This window comes from Dendropsophus ebraccatus, chromosome 3 (assembly GCF_027789765.1).
Source record: "Dendropsophus ebraccatus isolate aDenEbr1 chromosome 3, aDenEbr1.pat, whole genome shotgun sequence".
Classification (NCBI taxonomy): Eukaryota; Metazoa; Chordata; class Amphibia; order Anura; family Hylidae; genus Dendropsophus; species Dendropsophus ebraccatus.
In genome coordinates, this window is record NC_091456.1 from 191,744,079 (window position 1) to 191,767,365 (window position 23,287).

Genomic DNA, 23,287 nt, shown 5'->3' on the forward strand with positions numbered 1-23,287 from the left:
GGTACTCCGGCTGGGGGTATTTTTAAGCTATGGCGGGGGAGGGGGCGGTTATGGACGGTGGAGGTCACTTACCTCCCCAGTTCCAGCGCTGGGTCCCGGATCGCGCTGCCCAGTACACCCGTCCCTCGGCCGCTTCCTGGTGTGAGCTGCCAATTGAGATGTTATGTCTCAAAGCAGCTCAGCCATTCAGCGGCCGTAGCAAAGTCCCGCTTCGGCCGCTGAATGGCTGAGCTGCCTTAAAATGTCACGTCTCAATTGGCAGTTCACACCAGGAAGCGGCCGAGGGACGGGTGTACCGTCAACGCGATCCGTGACCCGGCACTGGAACGGGGTAGGTAAGTGACCTCCACCGTCCATAACCACCCCCTCCCCCGCAATAGCTTAAAAATACCCCTGGGCCGGAGTACCCCTTTAACCCCTTAACGACGCATGACGGGTATACCCGTCATGCGGCCGTTAAGGGGAAGCAGAGAGGGCTCCCGGCGTGAGCCCTCTCTGCAGCCCGTGGTCCCCAGTTGCTATGTACAGCCAGAGACCGCGGGTATTAGCCGCCGCGGCCGGCTAATTAACTATTCAAATGCAGCTGTCAAAGCTGACAGCTGCATTTGAATACTGTATGTGTCCCCTGTCCCTGGTGTCTAGTGGGGGATCTCCCCCCTACGATGCGATTGCAGTGAGGAGATCCGTTCAAATGAGCCGGCCGGGGCTCAGCGTCGCAATGATGCTGATCCCGACTCGGCAATCTATGTAGATGGTCTGCAGCAGACCATTATAATAGAGCACCGATCTGATGGATCAGTGCTCTGTTATATACACAGCATTGATCTTAATGGGAGATCAGTGCTGTGTATATAGAAGTCCCCCAGGGGGATCAGTGCTGTGTATATAGAAGTCCCCCAGGGAGATCAGTGCTGTGTATATAGAGGTCCCCCAGGGGGATCAGTGCTGTGTATATAGGAGTGCCCCAGGGGGATCAGTGCTGTGTATATAGGAGTCCCCCAGGGGGATCAGTGCTGTGTATATAGGAGTCCCCCAGGGGGATCAGTGCTGTGTATATAGGAGTCCCCCAGGGGGATCAGTGCTGTGTATATAGGAGTCTGCCAGGGGGATCAGTGCTGTGTATATAGGAGTCTGCCAGGGGGATCAGTGCTGTTTATATAGAAGTCCCCCAGGGAGATCAGTGCTGTGTATATAGGAGTCCCCCAGGGGAATCAGTGCTGTGTATATAGGAGTCTACCAGGGGGATCAGTGCTGTTTATATAGAAGTCCCCCAGGGGGATCAGTGCTGTGTATATAGGAGTCCCCCAGGGGGATCAGTGCTGTGTATATAGGAGTCTACCAGGGGGATCAGTGCTGTTTATATAGAAGTCCCCCTGAGGGCTTTTAATTACTGTATGTGAAAAAAGAATAAAGTGTTTTTATGAATAAATAACCCCCTGCCCTAATAAAAGTCCAAATCACCCCCCTTTTCCCATTTTATAAATAAAAATAATCGCCCGAAATATTAATTTATTTAAGTGCGTAATTATTTTTTTTGCGTAAGTGCAAAAAAATTCCAAAGTGCAAAATTGCGCATTTTTGATTGCATCAAATCCAGAAAATTGTAATAAAAAGCGATCTAAAAGTCGCATATGCGCAATCAAGGTACCTATAGAAAGTACAGATCATGGTGCAAAAAATGACACATCACACCATAGACCAAAGGATAAAAGTGCTATAAGCCTGGGAATAGAGCGATTTTAAGGAATGTTTATTTTCTGTAAAAGGTTTTAATTTTTTATGAGCCATCAATTAATATAAAAGTTATACATGTTATATATCGTTTTAATCATACCGACTTGAGGAACATATATAACATGTCAGTTTTTCCAAGGGACAGACAGCGTAAAAACAAAGCCCTCCCAAAGAAAAAGAATTGCGTTTTTTTTTTCCAACTTCACTGCGCATATAATTTTTTTTCTGGTTTCGCAGCATATTTTATGCAAAAATTCAGCCTGTCATTGCAAAGTACAATTAGTGACGCAAAAAATAAGGGCTCATGTGGGTCTGTAAGTGTAAAAATGCAACTGCTATGGCCTTATATACACAAGGAGGAAAAAACAAAAAAGCAAAAACGAAAATTAGCCTGGTCCTTAAGGGGATAAGGCCCCCATAGACCTTCAATAACTGCCAAATGATGGTCTGGCTGTCAGTCATGGTGTGTTTACACAGAGAGATGTTTCTGACTATAACAGACTATAAACAGAGAACAGGTCATAAAGGAAAGACTGAGATTTCTCCTTTTTTTTCAAATCCATTCCTGGCTTTAGCTTCAAAAATCTGTCAGATAAATCTCTTTGTGTAAAGGCACCCTATGCCACCTGCCTAGGGGGTGTTCTCGCTGCGGCTTCTCTCTTTCTTAACAAAGGGGTTAGCCAAGATTTTCCATCACAGCCGACCACTATCATCCTCATCCTCATCATCTGTCTGTGGTTGATCGTGGGGGCCCCATACACCATAGACCGATGGCCAAATCCACCGCAAGTGGTGTATTGCCACCTATAGAAAACCTGCCACAATAGATTCTAGTAAGGGCTCTATTACACCAACAGATATCTAATAGATTTTTGCAGCCAAGGCCAGGAACAGTCTATAAACAGGGAACAGGTCATAAAGGAAAGACTGAGATTTCTCCTCTTTTCAAATCCATTCCTGGCTTTGGCTTAAAAAATCTGTCAGCTACCTGTTGGGGTAATAGGGCCCTAAGATCTCATCTCATATATTAACTATTTTTATATTTATAGTTACTGAAATACTGTCACATACTGTATCACTAGATATTAACTAGAATAGGGTTCTATATGTTCTGTCTACTGCATAATACAGATGTTAATACAAGTGAGAAACTGCTGCGTCGCCTCTCCTCTTTATACACCACCACAACCGCGCGACATGTCTTCTTAAGGTGGAGCATTAGCAATATTATAACTGTATGTCAGTACATGAGACAACGAGATAGAAGAATCTTATGTTTTCAAAGCAGACATTTAATAACTAGTAACAAGATGGAAGATGCTGTAATATATAGATATCTAAAGTAATGTGAAATCACCTATGCCCACGGTATTCCATCTGCTTTTTGGATAATAGGATTTTTTGTTTGTACATCCAGACCATCTATTGATTCGAATTGCTTTACGTTCTTTTAGGATTTTTTTTTTAATCGTAATAGTTGTACAAATTGACACTTTCCCCGCGTGAGTCTTTTGGTGTTCGATTGTGGGTAAAACCTCTCTCACATTCAGGCCATGAAAATGTTTTTCAGTTCCTGAAGACTTTCCACATAGAGTTCATTATAATGGCTTCTCTCCTGTGTGAGTTCTTTGATGAATAACCAGGTTTGACTTCTGAGTAAAACATTTCCCACATTCTGCGCACAAAAATGGCTTCTCTCCTGTGTGAGTTTTTTGATGTGTAATAAGAGTGGATTTATTTCTATAACATTTCCCACAGTCTGAACAGGAAAATGGCTTCTCCCCCGTGTGAGTTCTCAGATGTTCCACAAGAGTCGATTTCTGAGTAAAACATTTCCCACACTCTCGGCATGAAAATGGCTTCTCACCAGTGTGAATTCTCTGATGTTCGATTAGAGTTGATTTCTGAGTAAAGCTTTTCCCACATTCTGAACATGAAAACGGCCTTTCCCCCTTGTGGGTTTTTTGATGTTTGATTAGAGCCGACGTATTGCTATAACATTTGTCACAGTCTGAACAAGAGAATGGCTTCTCCCCTGTGTGAGTTCTCTGATGTTGAACAAGATATTTTTTCTGACTAAAACATTTCCCACATTCAAGGCAAAAAAACGCCTTCTCCTCTGCATGAGCTGCTTGATGTTTAACAAGAGCTGATGTATTGCTATAACATTTCCCACATTCTGGACAAGAAAATGGCTTCTCCCCTCTGTGCATTATTTGATGATGAACAAGATATGGCTTCACTGTAAAATATTCCCCACATTCTGAATATGGAAATGGATTCTCTTCTGTATAGGCTATTTTTTGTTTGACATTTCTTCTGTAACTTTTATTTTGTATAACAGTCTGAGATGGATCAGATGATAGGACTGGTTTAAAAGGATCAGATGAGAGATCTTTGCTACCAAGCGCTGAGAGTATATCTGGGATAAAGGAATGTTCTTCATATGTATCTTGTGTGATATGATCATCTGCTCTGAAGTCTGAAGATACCAGATTTCTCTCTGAGCTCCCGGTACAGTCATCTGCCAAGGATAAGACCGTTTCTATTATTTTTCAGCAGCATAACTTTAAAAAAAAATTGCATTGTATTTTTTAAATGTTCTGAAGTGTGTTAGTACCATCATACCTTTCATGTGAACATGTATTTTTATTCCTAGGTAATACATTTCAACAAATCTTATTATATTCACAATAGTGCATGTGAATTAAAAAAACTGTAATATATCTTAGCAGACAAAAATAAATGTGATTATAAAAATCTTTGTAATATATCTTATCACACAAAAATGACTCCTTATCCTGTTATCATGCCAAGCAGCTTTGCAATTACTTTTGTTTACTAGCTTGCTAGCTCAAGGATACCTGGAAATACACACAAAGGCAGGAAAAATAGAAAGACATTGGGGGACAGTTATTGTAAAATTAAATTAGCCCCAATTACCTCACCGGATTCACTAAGATTCACTAAATGAGGTGTGCGAGAAGGCCACAGAGGGTCCTATTAGACAAAGAGATTTTTGTTTTCTCCGATTAATGATAAATGGTCGCAGAGCACTTTTGCAGATGACCGGAAATCGTTTACCAAAATACATGGAAAGAAAGTCGTTAGTTACCATCGTTATTGCGGTCAACCTATCCTAGATTATTGTTCACTCCTGTGTGATTACACCTAGCAAATGATAGAAATATGTCTATACATGCACCGAAAGATTAGCGAATGATTATCAATGATTTTAGGGGCAGATGAGAAGATGTGATCAAGGACACATGAACGACTTCTCGTTAGTTGTTTGATCGTTGCCTGTATACACACGTAAAGACTATCACTTAAAGCGACTCTGTACCCACAATCTGACCCCCCAAACCACTTGTACCTTCAGATAGCTGCTTTTAATCCAAGCTCTGTCCTGGGGTCCGTTCGGCAGGTGATGCAGTTAGTGTCCTAAAAAACAACTTTTAAACTGGCAGCCCCGTGCCCTATTTCATTCATCAGCCGCTCGGGCATAGAACTTAGAAGAGTACCGATCAGACAATCACTCTAATGAGAAAGTTGTGTGTTATCCAATATGGGTCATCGAAACATATAACTAGCGTTGAGTGAAGATCGAAATGTTCGGATTTTAACGCTAAAACCCGAATGCCCAATGTTTGATTCCCTGCAGCTGCAGAAGTTGGATGCCCTATCGCTTGTGTATGCATTAGGCTGGCACAACCTCTCTGTCCCTCCTCATCATTAGGAATGCTCCAGGCAGATTGTATCCTATTCCCCACCACTTTTTCTGCTCCCAGGATAACCCCTTTAAACAATTTTTTTTTTTAATCATATATACACTCCTTTGGAGATCTGGATCTTTTCCTCAAGTCTGTACATTCTCTATACAACAAGAAAGGCAACATTCTAGGAAATACTTTATCCCTGTTTAGATTAGAAGAAAATGTGTGCGTCTCTTCAGTAATAACATGATAGCTGATAGCATCCTGCTGCACACAAGGCCAGTTTATACTGCATCATTATAATACAGCTTGTGTCCGAGTGGCAATTTAAATACTGTTGGTGATGGCACAATGCAGATGAATGATTGCATTTAAATGGAATTTGTCAGAGTTTTCATGCTACTTAAACCACTAAAACCCACTGGGGAATTTTATTGTTCCATATCAAGTGAATGTTTATGAAGTTGTGTTGAAATTCAGCCTATGTCCAATGGAAAATGTAATTCTTTCTAATAGCTCTGTGCATAATCTCTAGGAATTGCAGTGGCAGAACCCACATTAAAAAGAATGTGTTATCAGAAAATTACTTGTTGTTTAAATAGTTTTTATGTTAAACTTTTTTAAAATAATTTTTGTGAATTTTTTTCTTAATTTCTTTGCTATCTATATTATAAAATAATACTGATCTTGCCGTTTTTATTCTCTGTTTTTCTGGGGACTTTGACTTCCAACTTACTGGCCTCTGTCTTTGGTTTGTGAATTGATGCTGCATTATCTTCTGCTTGACCCTTGATCATTGCTGGTATAATTTTTGTCTCTGTGATTTTGTCTCCATCGTTGCTGTCTTGGCTTTTGAGGTGTTTTTTTTTTTTACTCTAAAGTCTTTTAGTTTCTGATTTGGCTCTATCTGTAACTGACAGGATTTGACTTGGGCTGACAACTTCGGTTTCTTTTTTTTAATGGCCGTGGACCTAGTGAGAGTAGGACCATCACCCAGTTGGGGGCTGACACTTAGGGTGGAACTTTAAAGTGCAAAGGGACAGTGGCCTACGTTCAGTTTAGCAGATGACTTAGTAATCGGCCTTATTCACATAGGTGTATTTCATGTCTACATCCATATTACATGTTATCTACTCACCTAGTCGGTTACCTTTATTAATGTCCTCCATATATTGCTCATCATCCCATGTATACGTCTCTTCTTTTACTATTATGTTTATACCATTAATATTGTTCCCATCTTCCCCCTGATTCATAAGATGTGAGAGAAATATTGTAAAAGTCATCAGACAGGAGGAGAAGTCAGGTGGGATGTACAGATCATAGGGAACATCTCCATCTACCTGATCCTGATCCTGTGGGAGAAGAGGACGGGGACATCTCTCTGGTGCTGTTCTCTTACTGGATCTGACTGGAGGGAACACATACAGAGACTGAATTCATTCTTTCCATCCAGATAATACAGAGAGGAGGTGTGTATATAGTCCTGTCTATTACCTGCTGATGGGAGGGGCTGCTGATCCTCCAGCATCACATCCTTGTACTGATCCTTGTGTCCTTCTACATACTCCCACTCCTCCATGGAGAAATAGACCGCCACGTCCTGACACCTTATAGGAACCTGACACACACAATGATCACACAGTCATCCCCCCCACCCCTCCAGTGGTGTTACTGTATAATGTCCCAGCATTCCCAGCAGCCACAGTCTCACCTCTCCACTCAGCAGCTCCACCATCTTGTTGGTGACTTCTAGGATCTTCTCTTCCTCCATTTCCTCATGTATCAGGGGCCCCGGGATTGGGCTCAGGGTTCTTCCCCATCCTTCACACCCAGGGGCCCCACAGCGCCCACTAGAGGACTTCTTCACTACTGTGTAATCCTGTGTATGGAAGGACACATTACTATCACTCCATCCATTCCCAGAATCCCTCACCTCTCCAGTCCTATCCATCTGTTATTCCATAGATAAGAATGATGTCATGATGACATCACTCCCAGAATCCCTCACCTCTCCAGTCCTATCCATCTGTTATTCCATAGATAAGAATGATGTCATGATGACATCACTCCCAGAATCCCTCACCTCTCCAGTCCTATCCATCTGTTATTCCATAGATAAGAATGATGTCATGATGACATCACTCCCAGAATCCCTCACCTCTCCAGTCCTATCCATCTTTTATTCCATAGATAAGAATGATGTCATGATGACATCACTCACAGAATCCCTCACCTCTCCAGTCCTATCCATGTGTTATTCCATAGATAAGAATGATGTCATGATGACATCACTCCCAGAATCCCTCACCTCCCCAGTCCTATCCATCTGTTATTCCATAGATAAGAATGATGTCATGATGACATCACTCCCAGAATCCCTCACCTCTCCAGTAAGCCGGAAAAGTATCTCTAGGGTGAGGGTTATTATCCTCTCCGCCATCTTGTTCCTATCTCTCGCCATAGTTGATCGGGGAGATTTTCAGTAGCGGGTCCTGTATTGTTGGGACCTGAATTGGAAATACGATGAGACAACATCACATGAAACTTAAATGATGTGTAGAGAAATGATACAGAAAAGTTGGAGGGTTGCTATGCCTTAGTGGTGGGTGAATGAAACAAACAACATCTCTCATTGTCTCCAGTACTATGTCGCTGTAGTCCCTGTTGTGCGACGTATTCTAGGTTTGCCAATGTGATGTCATGCACGGATAGACAGTACCTGTGGGAACCAGTGAGGAACGTGTATGCCATCTATTTCATTCATCGGCCCCTCTGGACATAGAACTTAGAAGAGTACCGATCAGACAATCCCTCTAATGAGAAAGTTGAGTGTTATCCAATATGGGTCATCGAAACATATAACTAGCGTTGAGTGAAGCTCGAAATGTTCGGGTTTAACGCTAAAACCCGAATGCCCAATGTTTGATTCCCTGCAGCTGCAGAAGTTGGATGCCAGCTTAGTGAGTCCGGGAAACATGGACACTGGCACAGGCCATAGGCTGTATCCATGTTTTCCTGGCATCCAATGTCTGAAGCCGCAAGGAATGAAAGGTTGGGAATTCAGGTTCGGATAACGTTGTCGAACCTGAACATTTTGACAGATATACTCAATGCTACATATAACACATCACAAAATACTCCGAATGTTCCTCACAAACAGAAAGACGGGGAGATTTATGGTGCATTCTAGGAGGAAGCTTCCTTGTTGCCCATAGCAACCAATCACAGCTCAGCTTTCAATTTACCAGAGCTCATGAATATTTAAAAGCTGAGCTGTGATTGGTTGCTATGGGCAACAAGAAAGATTCCTCCTATAAGATTGCACCATAAATCCCCCCCCCCATAGAGTGAGAAATAAATAAAAAGTTCTGGCTTTATTGACAGCGCAAAAACTTCATACTTACCACTCAAAACTACCTAGTCCTGAAGGGGTTAATCCTCCTTTTGCCCTGCGGTGACTCCACACATCCCTCCACCCGCAGAGCTGTACAGGAGCCGTGTGCTTCCCCTGTGCTTCCAGGACCTGCCATGATGTCACAGTCATGTGATCAGTCACATGGAGGAGGAGTCACATGATCAGGGGCTGCTGCTCAGTGTATGCAGGACTCTGCTGTGCTGGATGAGCTGAAGTGATGTGTATGCAGCAGAGCTGTCTGTGTGTGATGTGTGTGGAGCAGAGCTGTGTATGTCTGTGTTATATATGCCTGCAGCAGAGCCCTGTGTGTAATGTACATGTAGCTGAGCTGTATATATATGTAATGTACATGTAGCTGAGCTGTATGTGTGTAATGTACATGTAGCTGAGCTGTATATGTGTAATGTACATGTAGCTGAGCTGTATGTGTGTAATGTACATGTAGCTGAGCTGTATGTGTGTGTAATGTACATGTAGCTGAGCTGTATGTAATGTACATGTAGCTGAGCTGTATATGTGTAATGTACATGTAGCTGAGCTGTATATGTGTAATGTACATGTAGCTGAGCTGTATATGTGTAATGTACATGTAGCTGAGCTGTATATGTGTAATTTACATTTAGCTGAGCTGTATATGTGTAATTTACATGTAGCTGAGCTGTATATGTGTAATGTACATGTAGCTGAGCTGTATGTCTGTAATGTACATGTAGCTGAGCTGTATGTCTGTAATGTACATGTAGCTGAGCTGTATGTCTGTAATGTACATGTAGCTGAGCTGTATGTGTGTAATGTACATGTAGCTGAGCTGTATATGTGTGTAATGTACATGTAGCTGAGCTGTATATGTGTGTAATGTACATGTAGCTGAGCTGTATGTGTGTAATGTACATGTAGCTGAGCTGTATGTGTGTGTAATGTACATGTAGCTGAGCTGTATGTGTGTAATGTACATGTAGCTGAGCTGTATATGTGTAATGTACATGTAGCTGAGCTGTATATGTGTAATGTACATGTAGCTGAGCTGTATATATGTGTAAATATGTGTAATGTACATGTAGCTGAGCTGTATATGTGTAATGTACATGTAGCTGAGCTGTATATATATATGTGTAATGTACATGTAGCTGAGCTGTATGTGTGTAATGTACATGTAGCTGAGCTGTATATGTGTAATGTACATGTAGCTGAGCTGTATGTGTGTAATGTACATGTAGCTGAGCTGTATATGTGTAATGTACATGTAGCCGAGCTGTATATGTGTAATGTACATGTAGCTGAGCTGTATATATTTGTAATGTACATGTAGCTGAGCTGTATGTGTGTAATGTACATGTAGCTGAGCTGTATATATATATGTGTAATGTACATGTAGCTGAGCTGTATGTGTGTAATGTACATGTAGCTGAGCTGTATATGTGTAATGTACATGTAGCTGAGCTGTATATGTGTAATGTACATGTAGCTGAGCTGTATATATGTGTAATGTACATGTAGCTGAGCTGTATGTGTGTAATGTACATGTAGCTGAGCTGTATATATGTGTAATGTACATGTAGCTGAGCTGTATATGTGTAATGTACATGTAGCTGAGCTGTATATGTGTGTAATGTACATGTAGCTGAGCTGTATGTGTGTAATGTACGTGTAGCTGAGCTGTATATGTGTGTAATGTACATGTAGCTGAGCTGTATATGTGTGTAATGTACATGTAGCTGAGCTGTATATATGTGCAGTGTACATGTAGCTTGAGCTGTATATGTGTAATGTACATGTAGCTGAGCTGTATATGTGTAATGTACATGTAGCTGAGCTGTATATGTGTGTAATGTACATGTAGCTGAGCTGTATGTGTGTAATGTACATGTAGCTGAGCTGTATGTGTGTAATGTACATGTAGCTGAGCTGTATGTGTACAACTGTGTCTACGTAATATAACTGTATCATGCCATTATAGCACATTTTGTAGTAAAAAAAATAATAATTTTATATATATATTCTTACTAAAATGTATATTTCTCCCCACTAGATGAAGCAAATTGCAGTAAGTTGGGGTAGTTTCAGCTTTCACAAGGAGCAGATTACGTCTGTCATAGCTGAGAGTGAGTGGCAGGTGATTCCAGACCTCACACACACAGAATCCTTCTGTCTCTTACAAAAAAAAAACATGTAAAAGCCAAAGGGAAGTGTCTGAATGGAGGTCCCCAGGATAGCTCTGATATAACTGTATGTTATGATAGAAGAAGAGAATCCAAACTACAGGGTGCAGCTACATCTATCTCATCCTGAGCCTGACTGTCCCCAATACTCACCCTGATCCTTTATCTATCACCAAATTTTCCTTTACTGTTTTCCCACAAAACATTTTCATATGTGTTTCCTAAAGTATTGTATTTATATAATGTTACATTGGTTTATTTTCTTCTCCTTTCAGATTCTGAAAATACAGGATGTTCTAAATTTTTTCTGATTAATAAAACCATGGAGAGAGACAGAGACAAGATGGCCGAGAGGATAATAACCCTCACCCTACACATACTCTTCCTGCTTACTGGGGAGGTGAGGGATTCTGGGAGTGATGTCATCATGACATCATTCTTATCTATGGAATAACAGATGGATAGGACTGGAGAGGTGAGGGATTCTGGGAGTGATGTCATCATGACATCATTCTTATCTATGGAATAACAGATGGATAGGACTGGAGAGGTGAGGGATTCTGGGAGTGATGTCATCATGACATCATTCTTATCTATGGAATAACAGATGGATAGGACTGGAGAGGTGAGGGATTCTGGGAGTGATGTCATCATGACATCATTCTTATCTATGGAATAACAGATGGATAGGACTGGAGAGGTGAGGGATTCTGGGAGTGATGTCATCATGACATCATTCTTATCTATGGAATAACAGATGGATAGGACTGGAGAGGTGAGGGATTCTGGGAGTGATGTCATCATGACATCATTCTTATCTATGGAATAACAGATGGATAGGACTGGAGAGGTGAGGGATTCTGGGAGTGATGTCATCATGACATCATTCTTATCTATGGAATAACAGATGGATAGGACTGGAGAGGTGAGGGATTCTGGGAGTGATGTCATCATGACATCATTCTTATCTATGGAATAACAGATGGATAGGACTGGAGAGGTGAGGGATTCTGGGAATGGATGGAGTGATAGTAATGTGTCTCTCCATACACAGGATTACACAGTAGTGAAGAAGTCCTCTAGTGGGCGCTGTGGGGCCCCTGGGTGTGAAGGATGGGGAAGAACCCTGAGCCCAATCCCGGGGCCCCTGATACATGAGGAAATGGAGGAAGAGAAGATCCTAGAAGTCACCAACAAGATGGTGGAGCTGCTGAGTGGAGAGGTGAGACTGTGGCTGCTGGGAATGCTGGGACATTATACAGTAACACCACTGGAGGGGTGGGGGGGATGACTGTGTGATCATTGTGTGTGTCAGGTTCCTATAAGGTGTCAGGACGTGGCGGTCTATTTCTCCATGGAGGAGTGGGAGTATGTAGAAGGACACAAGGATCAGTACAAGGATGTGATGCTGGAGGATCAGCAGCCCCTCCCATCAGCAGGTAATAGACAGGACTATATACACACCTCCTCTCTGTATTATCTGGATGGAAAGAATGAATTCAGTCTCTGTATGTGTTCCCTCCAGTCAGATCCAGTAAGAGAACAGCACCAGAGAGATGTCCCCGTCCTCTTCTCCCACAGGATCAGATAGGTGGAGATGCTTCAGAGACAGATGTGAGCAGTGATGAGCAGTATAAGGAAGAAATTATTAAAGGTAAACGAAATGCAGAGAACAGTCACAGATTTTACTCCTACAGCTTCGCTTATTGTTGATCATCGGTGCTGTACTTTAGTGATCAGACGTCACTGATCAACATAAATAGTTTTAAGCCAGACAACCTTTTTAAATAGCTGGAGAACCAGAAAGAGATATGAGGCTTTGAAAGGCTTAGGGGGCAGCCACACGTCCATGGAAGGAATGTAATGGATTTGTTCCCCACTCTGCATATCATGCCGACAGGGGGGGAAACTCTTTGAATTGCTGCGGCTGTCACTCACATTCAGCTGTTCTTTCCTCGCACTGATCAGTGAATAGGGCAGGAATCATTTGGCTTTCCTCACTGTATAGCATTGGTGCTCCTTACTCCGTTTTGTAGCACATCGCCCATAATTACAGACTGTGCACAGAATGTGGGAATAAGGCCTGACACGAATTTAAAAAAATTGACCCGCTTAAACTTGTAATGAAATTCGATAAATGTGGGGCGCTGTACACGAAAGTGACACAAAACTCACTATACACTGCTTTTTCACGACAATTGGTGTACCACAAAAAAATAGCGATTAAAATGCCACTGTCTTAAAAAAAATTTTTTTTTTAACATGTCAGAGACATGTCAAAAGTTTTGATCGCTCAGGGTCTGAGTGTTCAGACCCCTACCAATTGGGAGAACATGCAGGGAGAAGTCCGTGCTCAGCGCAGTTCTCTCCCTGCTCTGTATCACGTGATGAATTGGTCTCATCATGATAAATGTCTGAGCTTGACTTTTTTTTACTGACAGTGTGGCAATCGGTCAGGGTCTGAACACTCAGACCTGGACAGATCAACTCTTTCACATATCTTTCTGACATGTCACTAGTTTCTTATAACAACAGTGACACTTTAATAGCAAATATTTTTGGTGCACTAATTGTTGTGAAAAAGCAGTGTATAGAGGGGGTTGGGTCACTTTTGTGTACATTATAGCAGTTAGCATATGTGACACAACCCTTCATATGCACTGCTTTTGCACCAAATTCGTTTTCCCACGAAAAAAAAAAAGCCAATAAAGACACTCTGCACCACTTTTCCACAACAATTAGTGTACCACAAAAAATAATAGCAATATTTTTATCCTTGGCAGAAGACTTTACTAGGAGATCAGAGGGACAGCTGATTTCTGCAGATGTTCATTGTTTCACACAAGATACATACAAAGAACAAGACGTTATTTCTGATATACCTTCAGCCCTTGGCGGAAATCTATCATTGGAACCTTTGAAGCAGATAATTCACATAGCAGAGAAGCGGTCTCCATGTTTGGAATGTTCTACTGGTAAATCGAATGTTACTCAATATTGGAGAACTCACACAGGAGAGAAGCCATTTTCCTGTCCAGAATGTGATAAATGTTTCTTTGCTAAATCAAATCTGTTTCGACACCAAAGAACCATTTTCATGTTCAGAATGTGGGAAATGTTTTGCCCAGAAATCAAATCTTGTTGACCATCAAAAAACTCATACAGGAATGAAGCCATTTTCATGTTCAAAATGTGGTAAACGTTTCACTGCTAGATCAAACTTTTTCAACATCAAAGAACCCACACGGGAGAGAGGCCATTTTCATGTTCAGAATGTGCCATGTTCTTTACTCAGAAATCAAATCTTGTTGAACATCAAAAAACTCACACAGGGGAGAAGCCATTTTGTTGTTCAGAATGCTGGAAGTGTTTTTCTCGTAAGCCCTGGTCGTTAGACACAGCGCTGCCGGATTAAAAGTTGTTTTTAGGACAATAACTGCATCCCCTGCCGAACGGACCACAGGACAGATCTTGGATTAAAAGCAGCTATGCGAAGGTACAAGTGGTTTGGGGGGACAGATTGTGGGTACAGAGTCACTTTAAGGCAGGGGTGGGGAACCTTTTCCATGTCGAGGGCCGGTCGGGCATTAATAAAATCATTTGAGGGCCGCATACCGTGTGCGGCAGTTAGTAGCGTGGGTTTGCAGCACCCGGGGCAAGGCAAAGTATTGTTCCCCTAGTTCCCCTGCTATTGTAGTTAACCCCCCCAGTGATGCCCCTTGTAGTCTAGTTAACCCCCAAGTAATGTTCCTGGTAGCCTAGTTAACCCCCCCAGTGATGCCTCTGGTAGGCCTAGTTAACCCCCATCAGTCATGTCCCAGGTGGTCTAGTTAACCCCCATCAGGCATGTATTGTAGCCTAGTTAACCCCCATCAGGCATGTCCCTGGTAGCCTAGTTAACCCCCATCAGTCATGTCCCTGGTAGCCTAGTTAACCCCCATCAGGCATGTCCCTGGTGGCCTAGTTAACCCCCATCAGGCATGTCCCTGGTGGCCTAGTTAACCCCCATCAGGCATGTCCCTGGTGGCCTAGTTAACCCCCAAATAAAAAAAAATAAACATCCCGCTCACCTTACCTCCGCTCCCACGCTGCCCATGTCCTCTTCTGTCCCAGGTCCTCTGTGCCGGTCTTTCTCCCGCAGGCGGCGCGCGATGAAATGACGTCATCGCGCGCGGCCCGCAGGAGACTGAAGACACGCGCCGCTCTGCTGGGGAAGGAGCCGGCATAGACAGCATCCTCCTGTATCCGGCAGCTGTCACAGACACCGGACGATGCTGTGTATGCCGGCTCCTTCCTCCTCCAGAGCAGCGCGCATCACAGGGGAGCTGCGGGCCGCAGGCCGCATCGGGAGGTCTCAGGGGCCGGATGCGGCCCGCGGGCCGGAGGTTCCCCACCCCTGCATTAAGGTATGGTTAGACTGACAATTCATAGTGAACACAGCAGTGTCCCACCCTTTCTCACTGAGTGGTTTAGTAAGGCATCAACTATGGGCATCACAACCCTTGCAGTTGGAAGACACCATCCACTGTATAGTTGGCACATTGTTACTTTGTTATACACATCTATATATACACATACTGTATTAGACATGCAAGTCTACTAGCATATGAAGGTTTTTTGTTAATAAACATGGTTACTAAAATGACAATAATTTAAAAAAAAAAAAAAAAAAAAAACATATATATCCCTGAAATTGTACTTCTACTTTACAAATAAGTTAACTGACCAATTTAAACTTTAACATTACAGAGATAATGGTGAAAAAAAAATTAAGTGCAAATCACAAATGTGTACTTTAAGGCTTGGTTCACACTACGTATATTTCAGTTTGTATTGTGGTCCTCATATTGCAACCAAAACCAGGAGTGGATTAAAAACACAGAAAGGATCTGTTCACACAATGGTGAAATTGAGTGGATGGCTGCCATATAATGGCAAATATTTGCTGTTATTTTAAAACAACGGCTGTTATATTGAAATAATGGCCATTATTTACCGTTATATGGCGGCCATCCACTCAATTTCACCATTGTGTGAACAGATCCTTTCTGTGTTTTTAATCCACTCCTGGTTTTGGTTGCAATATGAGGACCACAATACTGACTTAAATATACGTAGTGTGAACCCAGCCTAAAAGGAACCTGTCACCCCCGTACTGCGGTGAAGCCCGCCCGACCCCCCCAGTCGAGCACCATATACTTACCCCTTCCATAAAGTCCCGGTCCTGGAACCGATCCCGCCCCTGAGATATCACTGTCGGAAGACATGCGGGTGCTCACCAGAGATTGGTCTGATGCCCATAGAGAATGACTGGAGCAGGTCCAGGACGGGGACTTCGAGGAAGGGTTAAGTATATGGTGCTCGGGGTCGGGCAGGCGTCACCCCGGCATGGGGGGGTGACAGGTTCCCTTTAACAAACATAACTAAAAAGTTATCTAGACTTTTGCATTTAGACCTACCAGGGACATGATGTCTTTAAGGTAACCATTCAGACCAGATTTGTAGCTAGCCAATAATTGCAAAGACACTGAATTGTGCAAAATGTTAGGCCTATAAATTTACTCAAACTTTTGAACAGACATTCTGCGTAAACAAATCTGAAAAGGATGGCAGATTAACCAGATCACTCTGAAAGGTTTCTTGGCTAACACCAATTTTGATGTCAAGTTCTAAATTCTTATTCACAGTCTTGTTTCTGAGATTTTACCTGTTTTACAGCATACTATTGTGCCACAATTTACATAGTACACCGGGGGGGCAAACGTATTTCTTTTTGGTCTTTACATGTGCATCATCCTTGGCAATACTGACACAGGAGAAATGGTTCCATGATTTACACTTGTAACATTCTACCATGGCCTCATTAGCTTGATAAATGTGACAGATACAGAACATTGTGAGCTGCATTTTCTTTGTCTGAATTTTTACACTTTGCTTGCGGTTATATGGAAACATTGTCATTTGTTCTTTCTCCAAACAAGTAATTAAGTGATCGCGCATCTTAAGTTGAATAAATTTCACGTTTAAACAAATTCCTTCTACTAGGGCCATTTGCGATTGCAAACAGCCTACAATCATCAGACTCTTTTTGATTCTGGCAACATAGGGTTTTGAACTCGAAAACTTTATTGTCTCCTGAAAAGAGTTCCTCATAGAGCTTGATTAGCTTTTTAAAAAAAAAAAAAAAAAAAAAAAAAAAAAACTCTGAAAAATCAGTTACTGGCACAGAATCATAAAAAACTCTGAAAAATCAGTTACTGGCACAGAATCATAAATTGTCACCTTCTGTGCAACCTTGTGTGAGACAAGCCAATAGAAACCTATATGATGTATCTGGATTATTTCTTTGCCATCAATCGGGGGTATTCAGAATGGTCTAACACAACAGTGTCCACAAAGCCTGACACTGAAAGTCTTATTTTTGACAGTAAAAACTGACAAGCATTTATTAGATTATCTTCAAGCCAATTTTTCTGTTCAATTTCCTACTTGTCCTTACATGTCAATTTGAACTTGCCCACGGTAACCCAGACTGCCTCTGCATTATCCCTGTCTGACTCGGATAAAATTTCCAACAAATGCTCTTTCTTTTGATCGGCTTGTAAACCATATCTCGCCATTGCTGGCTGCTTAGGTTTTCCATATTTCCGAGAAGGTAGATGTTTTACGTGGTCAAGTTTTGGTGTAATGTCATGTACAATTTTCCCATGGTCCATTCTCCCATAAATCCAAAAGCAACTGCTTCAATGTTAGGGACAAATCAGTTAAAGCTTTTTCATCAATGGCAAAAACTAAATGTTGTAACTGTTTGAGAATTCGACTGCAGTTCTTAATTAAAAGTGTCTTTTACTTCCTTCTACGGGGAGGCAAGCCCTGTATAATATGACCAGAAACCTCCAAATCTTCAAAGACAGGAAAGTCAATATCTTTGGTTTTCAAGTTCTCAACAAAATGCTGCTGAATGGCCCTAAAAATCTCTATATCCAGTTCAAATAATGGGTTTTGACTATAGGCCGGTTTTAGATTCTCCCATTTAAAAGCAAAAAATCACACACACGTGTTTGCAAGGCAGGATATTTTTTTTTGCCAGTCCTGACAACTACTTTGTGGCAATTCACTGCCAAGGTCAAGATTGTAAACCACAACTCTCTCGGACTCACTTCTTACTTTAAAATGTCCCTTTTCAACATCCCTTTCTAAAATGCTTGCATCAGTCAAACTGCTATAATACCGCTGCATGACATGTGAAATTATTTCACGAGGATGGTTTCTGAGAGACTGGCACATCCAATGCATATTTTCTGTAATGGCCACAGCTTCTGAGGTTCTTCTCCATGTATCTATAATAAAAAAAAAAAGGAGGCAGATAGTTTAGAACTATTTATAGGTATTAGCATGACTAGAAAGCACCTAAAATACATTAAAGTGTATCAGTGGTAAATCATGATTAGAACTAAGCCTATTGTTATTTAGAGTGTATCATAATTCAAGATCATCTACTCTTATTAAACAGGAGACATAGGCAAAAGCAAGAAAGCATCCTGTTTGGCAAATATATAATAATATATAATCTTACTACCCTAGTGACTTATTCTCACAAATATAAAAATAATATTCTCTCACCAATGCAGAGAACAGTGGTGGAAAAAAAACAATTATTGTTCAAATAAAGTTAAATAAAGTTTTCCGAACTACACAAAAAAACATAAAAATCACACGTATAGAAATTTTTTTTTAAAGGGGTTGTCCCACCTAATCATTTGCAGCTCAGTCCATCACTGCTCACTTCATGGTTTGTGAGGGCGGAACCTTTCTAAGTGATTAGGACTTTAGGGCTGAGTACATGTTATATGTCTATATATATAACAGAGTCCTCTAGATGGAAGACCCTTCATAGCCCTGACATTAGGAATGGTCCGAACCTGCCGAGGTTTGGGTTCGCACGAACCCGAACTCTCGGCAATGATTCCCGCTGTCTGCACGCTCCATGGAGAGGGTGGATACAGCGGGAGGACCGCCTGGAAATCTGGGATACAGCCATAGCCATAGGCGGAGCGGGCAGACAGCGGGAATCTGATGCCGAGCGTTCAGGTTCTGTTATCTGCTTTCTGTTGCCAGCTAACTCCCTCCTCCCCCCTCTATAGGAACAGACAGAGTGTGAATTAGGGCTGGGTGATATTGGCCTAAATCAATATCGCGGTTTATCGCATATGTAGCTGCGGTAACGATAATTAAACGATAACTATGACATGCCCCCTTTGTAAGCCACACCCTTTTACAAGCCACACCCACTTGGCAGTGCCAAACTGGGGAGTTTGTTTCAATAAAGTTAAAAAAAAGTACAGTAACTCAATGAGCAGCAACCCAAACTATGTGCACACTACAGGATGTGTATATACAGGTATACAGCATACAGCTATGTGCACACTACAGGATGTGTACATACAGGTATACAGCATACAGCTATGTGCACACTACAGGATGTATATATACAGGCATACGGCTATGTGCACACTACAGGTCGTGTATACACAGGTATACAGCTATGTGCACACTACAGGACGTGTATATACAGGTATACAGCATACAGCTATGTGCACACTACAGGATGTGTATATAAAGGTATACAGCATACAGCTATGTGCACACTACAGGACGTGTACATACAGGTATACAGCATACAGCTATGTGCACACTACAGGATGTATATATACAGGTATACAGCATACAGCTATGTGCACACTACAGGTCGTGTATATACAGGTATACAGCATACGGCTATGTGCACACTACAGGATGTGTATATACAGGTATACAGCATACAGCTATGTACACACTACAGGACGTGTATATACAGGCATACAGCTATGTGCACACTACAGGATGTGTATATACAGGTATACAGCATACAGCTATGTGCACACTACAGGATGTGTATATACAGGTATACAGCATACAGCTATGTGCACACTACAGGATGTGTATATAAAGGTATACAGCATACAGCTATGTGCACACTACAGGATGTGTATATACAGGTATACAGCATACAGCTATGTGCACACTACAGGATGTATATATACAGGTATACAGCATACAGCTATGTGCACACTACAGGTCGTGTATATACAGGTATACAGCATACGGCTATGTGCACACTACAGGATGTGTATATACAGGTATACAGCATACAGCTATGTGCACACTACAGGATGTATATATACACAGGTATACAGCTATGTGCACACTACAGGTCGTGTATATACAGGTATACAGCATACGGCTATGTGCACACTACAGGATGTATATATACAGCATACAGCTATGTGCACACTACAGGATGTATATATACAGGTATACAGCATACAGCTATGTGCACACTACAGGTGGTGTATATACAGGTATACAGCATACGGCTATGTGCACACTACAGGTCGTGTATACACAGGTATATAGCTATGCACACTACAGGACGTGTATATACAGGCATACAGCTATGTGCACACTACAGGATGTGTATATACAGGTATACAGCATACAGCTATGTGCACACTACAGGATGTGTATATAAAGGTATACAGCATACAGCTATGTGCACACTACAGGATGTGTATATACAGGTATACAGCATACAGCTATGTGCACACTACAGGATGTATATATACAGGTATACAGCATACAGCTATGTGCACACTACAGGTCGTGTATATACAGGTATACAGCATACGGCTATGTGCACACTACAGGATGTGTATATACAGGTATACAGCATACAGCTATGTGCACACTACAGGATGTATATATACACAGGTATACAGCTATGTGCACACTACAGGTCGTGTATATACAGGTATACAGCATACGGCTATGTGCACACTACAGGATGTATATATACAGCATACAGCTATGTGCACACTACAGGATGTATATATACAGGTATACAGCATACAGCTATGTGCACACTACAGGTGGTGTATATACAGGTATACAGCATACGGCTATGTGCACAGTACAGGTCGTGTATACACAGGTATACAGCTATGCACACTACAGGACGTGTATATACAGGCATACAGCTATGTGCACACTACAGGACGTGTATATACAGGTATACAGCATACAGCTATGTGCACACTACAGGACGTGTACATACAGGTATACAGCATACAGCTATGTGCACACTACAGGACGTGTATATACAGGTATACAGCATACAGCTATGTACACACTACAGGACGTGTATATACAGGTATACATTTATGTGCACACTACAGGACGTGTATATACAGGTATACATTTATGTGCACACTACAGGACGTGTATATACAGGTATACAGCATACAGCTATGTGCACACTACAGGACGTGTATATACAGGTATACAGCTATGTGCACACTACAGGACGTGTATATACAGGTATATAGCATACAGCTATGTGCACACTACAGGACGTGTATATACAGGTATACAGCATACGGCTATGTGCACACTACAGGTCGTGTATACACAGGTATACAGCTATGTGCACACTACAGGACGTGTATATACAGGCATACAGCTATGTGCACACTACAGGACCTGTATATACAGGTATACAGCTATGTGCACACTACAGGACGTGTACATACAGGTATACAGCATACAGCTATGTGCACACTACAGGACGTGTATATACAGGTATACAGCATACAGCTATGTACACACTACAGGACGTGTATATACAGGTATACAGCATACAGCTATGTACACACTACAGGACGTGTATATACAGCTATGTACACACTACAGGACGTGTATATACAGGTATACAGCTATGTGCACACTACAGGACGTGTATATACAGGTATACAGCATACAGCTATGTGCACACTACAGGACGTGTATATACAGGCATACAGCTATGTGCACACTACAGGACGTGTACATACAGGTATACAGCATACAGCTATGTGCACACTACAGGACGTGTATATACAGGTATACAGCATACAGCTATGTACACACTACAGGACGTGTATATACAGGTATACAGCATACGGCTATGTGCACACTACAGGTCGTGTATACACAGGTATACAGCATACAGCTATGTGCACACTACAGGACGTGTATATACAGGTATACAGCTATGTGCACACTACAGGACGTGTATATACAGGTATACAGCATACAGCTATGTGCACACTACAGGACGTGTATATACAGGCATACAGCTATGTGCACACTACAGGACGTGTATATACAGGTATACAGCATACAGCTATGTGCACACTACAGGACGTGTATATACAGGTATACAGCATACAGCTATGTGCACACTACAGGACGTGTATATACAGGTATACAGCATACAGCTATGTACACACTACAGGACGTGTATATACAGGTATACAGCTATGTGCACACTACAGGACGTGTATATACAGGTATACAGCATACAGCTATGTGCACACTACAGGACGTGTATATACAGGTATACAGCATACGGCTATGTGCACACTACAGGACGTGTATATACAGGTATACAGCATACAGCTATGTGCACACTACAGGACGTGTATATACAGGTATACATTTATGTGCACACAACAGAACGTGTATATACAGGTATACAGCATACAGCTATGTGCACACTACAGGACGTGTATATACAGGTATACAGCTATGTGCACACTACAGGACGTGTATATACAGGTATACAGCATACAGCTATGTGCACACTACAGGACGTGTATATACAGGTATACATTTATGTGTACACTACAGAACGTGTATATACAGGTATACAGCATACAGCTATGTGCACACTACAGGACGTGTATATACAGGTATACAGCTATGTGCACACTACAGGACGTGTATATACAGGTATACAGCATACAGCTATGTGCACACTACAGGACGTGTATATACAGGTATATAGCATACAGCTATGTGCACACTACAGGACGTGTATATACAGGTATATAGCATACAGCTATGTGCACACTACAGGATGTGTATATACAGGTATATAGCTATGTACTGTAGGTACCCAGAGTATATATGATGGGTATATAGTATATACAGGTGACAGTACAGGGACGTACAGTATATATGATGGGTATATAGTATGTTATGTATAGGTGACAGTACAAAGGCACTGTGGGGACACTATGAGTGGCACATTATACCCATAGACAGGGCAGGGGTCTATGGGTATACAATATACAGGGTGGCGGGCAGGGGTCAATGGGTATACAGGGGGGTGGGCAGGGGTG

The 23,287-nt window shown here is 42.0% G+C and overlaps 1 protein-coding gene and 1 long non-coding RNA gene across 2 annotated transcripts in view; both read right to left on the bottom strand.

The window, feature by feature from the left end:
• Positions 1–2,317: 2,317 nt before the first annotated feature.
• The window catches only part of LOC138786631 (uncharacterized), a 491,239-nt gene continuing 470,269 nt past the window's right edge, over positions 2,318–23,287 (bottom strand). The window contains exon 13 of the mRNA XM_069963613.1: positions 2,318–3,894. Within this exon, the coding sequence (XP_069819714.1) occupies positions 3,333–3,894 (562 nt within the window). The 3' untranslated portion in view covers positions 2,318–3,332. The remainder of the gene's footprint in view (positions 3,895–23,287) is intronic.
• On the bottom strand, positions 4,266–8,976 carry LOC138786875 (uncharacterized). The gene is made up of 5 exons (XR_011362226.1): positions 8,858–8,976; positions 7,837–7,960; positions 6,794–7,332; positions 6,589–6,697; positions 4,266–5,178 (listed from the first exon to the last, which is right to left on the bottom strand). It is a non-coding gene; the product is annotated as an uncharacterized lncRNA (long non-coding RNA).